At 40.1% G+C, this 8,277-nt stretch overlaps 1 protein-coding gene across 1 annotated transcript; it reads right to left on the minus strand.

Annotated features, from left to right (window-relative positions):
- Positions 1–4,642: 4,642 nt before the first annotated feature.
- Positions 4,643–5,674, minus strand: LOC121712141 (trace amine-associated receptor 1-like). Its single transcript, XM_042096197.1, has one exon. It carries the CDS (start codon positions 5,672–5,674, stop codon positions 4,643–4,645), a length of 1,032 nt encoding a protein of 343 aa, XP_041952131.1.
- Between the last annotated feature and the right edge of the window lie 2,603 nt (positions 5,675–8,277).

Genomic DNA, 8,277 nt, shown 5'->3' on the forward strand with positions numbered 1-8,277 from the left:
TTGGGATAGTGACAGACTGAGAGGTTTGTTATTTCATACAAATCGTGTATTTTTCGTTCATAGTCTAACTTATAATACTGATCTGTCATGGATTTGCACGAGTTGATTCTCAATAATACGGAACAAAATGCGTTCCGTATCAGTTCAATACGGAACACATCTTTTTCCTTGCAAATACGGGACGATTCCGTATTTTACGGAACGGTTGGCAACCCTACTTGCCACGGACAGTAGGTACAGATCCCTCTGTCAAACAAAGTTTGATGGATAATCCCTCTGTGTACTGTTGACTGGAGCCACTCGGTTCTTCTGTTCTCTTTGGCTGGGAGAAAGTGCAAGGATTTGTGTTGTTCTGTGCAGCCAACAACACAACACTTCATGTGTGACTTGCTCTTGCTTGTAACCATTGCGCTCGGTGTCCGTGCTTGTTAAACCAGCAAACTAATGGCGGATCTTCAACTAATCGAGTGGGTGGGGCTATGTGTGGGTTGAGAGGTGAGGGGTGGCGCCAGGGTGGTTCTATGCAAATTTCCTTATTTTGACGTCAGTATAAGGGAGCCATTCAAATGGCTCATAGAAGCCTATGATCCCTGACACCAAAATCGTTCAACTGACTCACAGAAAATGGATGGATGGCTTTTTTTCGCGCTTGGAGTGTTATTAGGAGCTGTAGAGACCCAAATGGAGGTCAGAGAATGTCTAATAGGAAGAGAATTGGCACTGTCTGGTTACTTCCGGTTTCTGGACTGGTTGCAGTTCCTCCTCAGATTCCACTTGAGGGCGCTCGCAGGCGAATGCAGAATGCATTGAGGTCTATGAAGCTTTACCCCTCAATATCCACTTTTCTCTGGATATAATTTTTTGAGTAGTAATTTGAATGTTGCATTCGCTAGGAGAGGCAAAGAAAATACACACTGTTGATTGTTATTTTTTGAAGTCACGTAAGTCTTCTAAAAAGCCTTTCAAATATGTCAATGACGTCATTCATTAGCACAATGCTAGCGTGATATGGGCAACAACGACCCAACCTGAAATGAAATGACATAAGTACTCGTTCATTCAACTTTAGATCTAAAATCTATATTGAACTTGCATAAACTACAATAAAATCTACGATTCTTCCACGACAAGCAGGTGAAAGAGATACATTTAGCCATCTAGCTCCATAGACCCCCATTCAACCTGCACTTGCCCGCGATCACCCCCAGTGGAATTCTAATGGAACTGCAACCAATGTCAATACAATGAAGCTTAATAGGAAGTGCCAAGGCTCTCTGTAGACGGGCTCTGTGGAGGTACAAAAGGATGCAAAAAGCGAAATTTGCATAATATGTCCCCTTTAATTTTTTTGAGCAGTATATTTTCATGAAACCAACACGATTATTAGGCGGAACAAATATTTCTGGCAGGTCAAACTACCTCAAACAACAAAGTATACACGATTTTCTGTAACAAATATTCAATGGACTCTCTCTTTTGCATTGCATTCAATAATCAACCTGTACAGACTTTCCCGAGAGAAGCTGGTAGGGAGACTGTTTGGTAAGTGTTCTTAACAGTCTTCTGTGATAAAAAAGCTACTGATGAGGTTTGGTGCTGTTTTGAACAATATAACTGGTTAAAAAAAAATGCTATTTGGAAACCGTTTGTCATACCGCCCCCATCTACTCCACTGTTTGCGATTTGGGGCTGTAGCATATGGGCCAAGCTCTATAGTTGTTGATCGATGAAAAATACTGTCTCCACGGCTTGTTTTACGTGTTTTAATGGTCAATTTTAGCTGGAATTACACTTTAAAGGAACCGTATGTAAGATTGTGGCCAAAACTGGTACTGCAATCACTTTCAAAATACTGTAGAGCGGTGTATCCCCTCCCCCTCTCCCCTGACTGGCAGAGCTGGCAACCCGGATGCCGAAACACTACTGACTTCGTGATTAGTAGATAGGTGGAGGGTGGCGCATCAGGCCAAACATAACACGACAACATCAACATCAGTTGAGGGCTGCAACTTCACTTTTTGAATGACAATATCCTGGCCGGACTACTGTTGTCAGTGATCTAAGTATTTGAAATGAACATGATTTCTTAATGTCTAGTGACATATCAGGGCCATTTTATTATTAATTGAAATACATTTCTTACATACGGTTCCTTTAACATTATGATATGACGTAGCCAGCACATGGAGGCTTGTTTTACACTGAGCTCGTTGCCGTCTTCTGATGTGTGTGTGTGTGTATATATATATATATATATATATATATATAAATAATGTGGGGAATGAATGGTATTTTCATCGGCAAGAGAAGCTCAAGTAAGACCTGTTGCTGGTATGCATGTACAATCCGGTGTAGCGTGACTGATGGCTTTGTAGTCGTTGGAATTACGATCTTTCACAATGTTGTAATTCAATAGTTACGAAACAAACTGCAAATGTCTTTACATGAAAAATTGTCGTTAAAATTGACAAACATCATATGGGTAATTCAAGGCACAAGTCAATTGGGACCAGAAACTAATTTCTCTTTCGCCATTGACTGCCGTTTATATTTTTTTTGAAAGATAGATATGGTGGCCAACGGAAAGGGGCGTGACTCCGGCTCTCTATTTCGTTGCTCAGATTGTTTGGGTCTATCCAATTGAGTGCAGAGGCATTTTCCCCAATGTATCGGTTGAAACACGCCCCATAATCACATCCCAGTGGAGCAGTATCAAACTCAAATTCTGACTAGAATTGAGTATGAAAACTCGAGCAGAGAAAAAAACTGCACACTTGACTACTAGGCGGGTATGATTTGGGAGATATATCAGCGTACGACGGGAGAGAGACTGCACATATTGATTCAATGTCATTTTTTTATGCTATTTGTGTGTGACCGTTTATGCTTAGGCCTACTTATGCCATCATCTGATTTTGCAATCATCCATTCACGATAGCTGCGTCCTCCACAGAGATCATTAGTCAAATTAACCAGCTGGATATTTATACCGAGTTAGACTAGTACTTTCACGTTTAAGGTGTCTTTCTTCACAATAAACTAGCCTAACTAAACCGTTTTCAATGGCCATATCCCATCATGTTATTGTTCCAAACACCAGCAAGAGAAGGCTAAACTGTTTAAACCATATTTAAAAATGAAAACAATAATACACGCATCAACTGACTTTCAATGCATGCCGCGAACTAAAGGCCTAAAGCTAAATTACGACATGTTGCAACCTCAACATGAAAGACGCTTCCAAATTAGCACAGTTCCGGTGCTTTATTGAATCCGTGGTCGAACCAGACGGAAAGCTAAAACTATAATGCTAGCCTATCTTTGCTTGAACCTTTGGGTCGAGCTAACTTAAGTTTATTGTTGACAGGAAACCCCCACAAGTCCATCTCTCTCTCACACGGGTACGTTAGGCAAAAGCAGCTCTGTATGATACGACGACAGATTTACTCCACTGATTATAGCCTACAAAAATTCGACCTTAATTAATCCTTCAGAGAACGTTCCCTAAAGGTGATTTTATGGTTTGACTTAATACCACTGTCAGGGAATGTTCCCTTAAAGTCCACTGAAGGTTACACAAAACTATACCTTTAGAGAACGTTCTGGGAACGTCAGTTAAAGGATAATTTTTTTTATCCCAAACGTTCCCAAAAGGTTCCCTGACAGTTACACAAAAACAGCCAGAACGTTTTCTAGAGATTTATTTTTGTGGGACCTTCAGGGAACTTTTCAGGGATGATTTTTTTCTTTGTGACCTTCAGGGAACATGTTTTGGGAAGGGTGCTTGCTGGGTCATGACTTGACTACGACACTGCACAGTTGTGATGGCGGAGCAGAAAAGAAATGTCATTAGATACTCGATGTTGGGGAGAAATTATAGAGGAGATGCGTTCCTACTGGGTCAGGAAATGAGCTACAGCCCCCCACACTGTCAGAATAAAGATGTAATTCAACCAGTTGGCCTACAAATACCTGTGCTCAGTGTTTCATAAACAACACCAGCGCCAAAGAAGTCTTGTGATTGCTACATCACTAAAACGGCGTAGTCTATTGGAACTATAACCTTAAATCAATTTAGAAGACAATTCGAACTCTTGTAGCATCTGGAAAAAGTAGATTCACTCGCCAAGTGGGCTAGTAGTAGCATAGGCCTTCACTTTTTTGCGTTTTCTGCGTTTACTTTTTATGTGAGATGCGTACAGGGGACATACACCGCGTGTGTATATGTGTTTTTTTCTTTTTGTGCTTGTACCGTACGGTAGGGCCTCATCCCCAGACGGAGCCCAGGGCCACAGAATGTCTTAATATGGCCCCGCTCGGGAGGGGGACTTTGAGTCCAGTGTGCTGTGAGCTTAAACTCTCTGGCATGTTGGAGACTTTATTCCTTGCGGTTCGAGCCAAGGGTCGCCAGAGAATGAAAAGAGGACTAATTTATCACGGAGCAGCCTTATGTAGTCCTCAAAAACATCCCTGAGACGGGTGTTTGGAGACCGAATGATTTGTCAGTGGATGCCAATCAGTGTTTATTTTGTTTATTACAAATCTGTGAATTTTATTCACAAATGTTAAGGTGTATAATATTAAACAACATTGTAATGTGTATGGCCTTTGTACATAAATATTGAAATGTAAGTAAATCATTTCACTCTGTAAACAAATTTGTGTTTGATGAATCCCTCTGAAATACTTTGCCAAGTAAAATAATTCTGAATGCTTTCCTAAACCAGCTGTAAAACAATGCATATACAAGAGGATTGAGTGTTGAATTAAAATACCCAATCCACACTACCATATCAAACCACAAGGGGGCAATCAAGTAACCAATTAAAGGATCAATTATGTTACAAATAAAGAATGGCAGCCAGAAAGACAGAAATACCCCCATGATAATTGCAAGAGTTTTGGTGGCCTTCTTTTCCATTTTACTCACAGCTGTTTGTTTCCCAGTCTTCCCACCTTGCATACATATGTCACGAATGGACCTTGCTTGTTGTTGTGCAATGAGAAAGATTTTTAGATAGATACAAAGCATTATTATCCCAGGGATGTAAAAAGACAACAAAGATGACACCGTGCTAGATGCAACACTTTGTAACAAAATACAGCCACCCATACAGGTGACATTATTATAAAACTCCTCAATACCCAAAATATTGAGCTCTAGGAACACCATCCCAAAACCCACTACTGCAGATATGCCCCAGCTTATAGAAATCATAACTGTTATAGCAGAGCCAGTGATCTTAGACTTGTACTGGAGAGGTTGGCTTATGGCGTAATATCGATCAATAGAAATTAATGACAGGTTCAAAATGGAGGCTGTGCAACACATTATATCTGTGCTGGTGTGAATTTTGCAGAACCACTCCCCAAAATACCAACATGACTCTATAGACCTGATCATACTAGGAGGCATGACAAAGCCACCCAACAATAGGTCTGACACAGCTAGAGATAGAATGAGATAGTTTGTGGGTGTGTGGAGCTGTTTGAAATGTACAACAGTGATGATGACAAGCAGGTTACCAACCACTGTTAGCACCACTGAGCTTCCAAAAAAAACATAGAGAGAGAGACGAACAGCCGCTGGATAGGTGGATTTGGAACAAGAGCCATTCAGTGATTCATGGCAAAGAGAAATACTCTCTATTGCTCTAGCAAGATCTATGTTCATCAGGTCCATCTGCCACAACTGGTTTCACCTAAAGGAACAAAGTAAATGACACAAACAGTTGTTATGACAAATAGCTCAATAACAGTATTAGGATTGACCACTGAGCACATCATTTGTAACAACTAAAGCAGGGGTGTCAAACATAAGGCCCGGGGACAGATCAGGCCCACCAGCAGGTTTCATACTGCCCTCCAGATGTTTTGGGAAAATTAGAATTATTCACATCCAGTTGTCTTAAACAGTGTGTAAGCAATATCTCTATCATATGGTAAATTGATTTAACCTAGCAGTACAAACCATCCTCAGGAAAGAAGAGACCAAAAAAACTGACATGGAAGTAGGGTATTTTAAGAGAGAAAGAGTAGTATATGAGAGCAGTAGGGCCTACATAATTGATATTAGTGGGTATAGTAAAGGAGTACCGTATATCATTAAACAACACTCTGATACCCATGCAGAAAAATTATAAAGATAATGATGATCCCTATAAGGTCTGATCCAACAAATCCAGCCCACTATATGAGTTAAACACCCCTGAACTAAAGCAAAACATTAGGTATGTTTATCAGTTAAACAAACACAGTGATTATTTAAGTTTTGGTTATGTCCTCATCAGCCATGTCACATTACTAAAAGACCAGAGCATGAGCCAACCTTACCTCAATCAGGCATCAGCTAAAAAAACAACTTGGGTTGGAGTGTGCAGGTATTTATAATCATACTAGACAAGGAAACACCCACAACTATACCCCTCCCAAATTCCATCCCCATGTGGACTCCAGCATATAATTTTGTCCATCAGTAATGACTTTTCTTTAAAAAAGAAAAATAAAGTGAGCATCCAAAAGACCATTTTAAAGCTGCTATATATAGTTTTAGTTTAACATTACATTAATATAATTATACAATATACAATAATGACCTAGAAATTGCAACATAATGTGAAGAAACAACTGCATTAACATGCATGTCAAAAACGTGGTTGCTTTTTGTTGCCCAGATATCTACCAAAGTTGGCATGCTGCCAAGGCTAAGCCATCTCTTTTGTAATACCACTTTGTACCTCATGTGGTGCTGTATGACAGGGGCCCTCAACCTTTTCTGTCCACCTATTCATACTTGTAACAGGCTGGGACCCATAACAAGATCCCCAATTTAAGCTAATCTACTCTATTCTAATAATGTATTATAAGTGTATATGAAGAGTTCAGATGCAAAACCCTCTAAACACCACCTCAGTGGTGCAGGAGGTATAGTAATCCTTCCCTGCTATGCTTGAAATTCCGATATTGTTACTTCTTTCAACTGTAAAATCTCGACCCACAAGTAGGTCTGCATTCCCGCGGGACCTGTGTGTCGCGACCCAAAAGAGTGCGGCGCGGGACATGTTTTGAAAGCACTATGCGGGATGAGAGAGGTGCGTTTGCAGGTGCGAGAGAAACAGATGATTCACTGCAATCCCGCCAATTAAATATATGCGTAACATTATATAGAAATGATTAAAGTAATGTATGGAATGATAGTTGATCTGAGTATTGTGTTTACGCAGCATTAAACAACGGGTTTAAGCTGCCTTACTGATGGATATTGTCGGTTAAGCCTACGTTGTGTTGTCAAGATGGGTGGTGGTAGTGGTTAAGGAGCTGGGCTAGCGTGCAGTAGCCTGAAAGTTGTCGGTTCAATTCCTGGCTTCCACTACCAATACCAAGTCAAGAATCTCTATTTCAATACTTTTGCGCTACTTTTTTAAAATTTGATTTGATTTGGGTCCCCCACCACCTTGACGTCAGTAATATAGTGTAATCATTCACACCAGTGGCCATCCTAGATTCACCTTGACCCTTCACAGACACACCCACGGAAAATGAAGGCTTATGTAATATTTTTCTATTTCATATATTTTGAAATTCATAAAACTTTATATATTGTTAATAATTTACAGAATCTGCATAATTACTAGTAGCTACTAGCTAAACATTAGGGGTGTAAAGATTAACCGATACGTATCGGTATCCGTTTTTAACGATACGGCTACGTGAAGCCCCGTATCGGAATAAAACTGAAATGAACCGGTCGTTATATCGATTTACTTGCTACGAATCGGTTCACAACCTTTTCTGCTCGCTCAGACTCTCATTTACGTTCCAAGCAGCGCGTTCATCCCACGTCCGGTTTTGAAACTATATGTGGCACGGAATTGTGGGTAATGCAGTTCGTTTTTGGCTACATTCATTGCCCAAAGTTGTCAAATGACCTCATTACCCATACATCTACTGCAACTTAAGCACGTGACAACTCGCACTCGGTCGTTTGTTTTACAGTTTTTACTCTTTTGTTTTTCAAAATCCTGCACGAAATGAAACACTAAACAGCAACGGTAGTCTGTAGAGTATAGCCTTACGTTTGATGAAGGGATTTCCTTAATGTTAAATAATAATTTGGCCCTTGCTAAAAACGATGCACAAATTATTAGCCAATTATTTTGTTCATATTCACTCAGACTTGTGGCATTATAGGTTTCTGCATTAGGTCTACCGTTGGAACAAAATAAACCCAGAGAGTTCATTGATATGTAGGCCTATTTTATTATTGTAGGCTATATG

This window comes from Alosa sapidissima, chromosome 6 (genome assembly GCF_018492685.1).
Source record: "Alosa sapidissima isolate fAloSap1 chromosome 6, fAloSap1.pri, whole genome shotgun sequence".
Taxonomy (NCBI): domain Eukaryota; kingdom Metazoa; phylum Chordata; class Actinopteri; order Clupeiformes; family Clupeidae; genus Alosa; species Alosa sapidissima.

Bases quoted from the DNA above. Each gene is read 5' to 3' on its own strand.
- LOC121712141 (XM_042096197.1), bottom strand. From the start codon at position 5,674: ATGAACATAGATCTTGCTAGAGCAATAGAGAGTATTTCTCTTTGCCAT.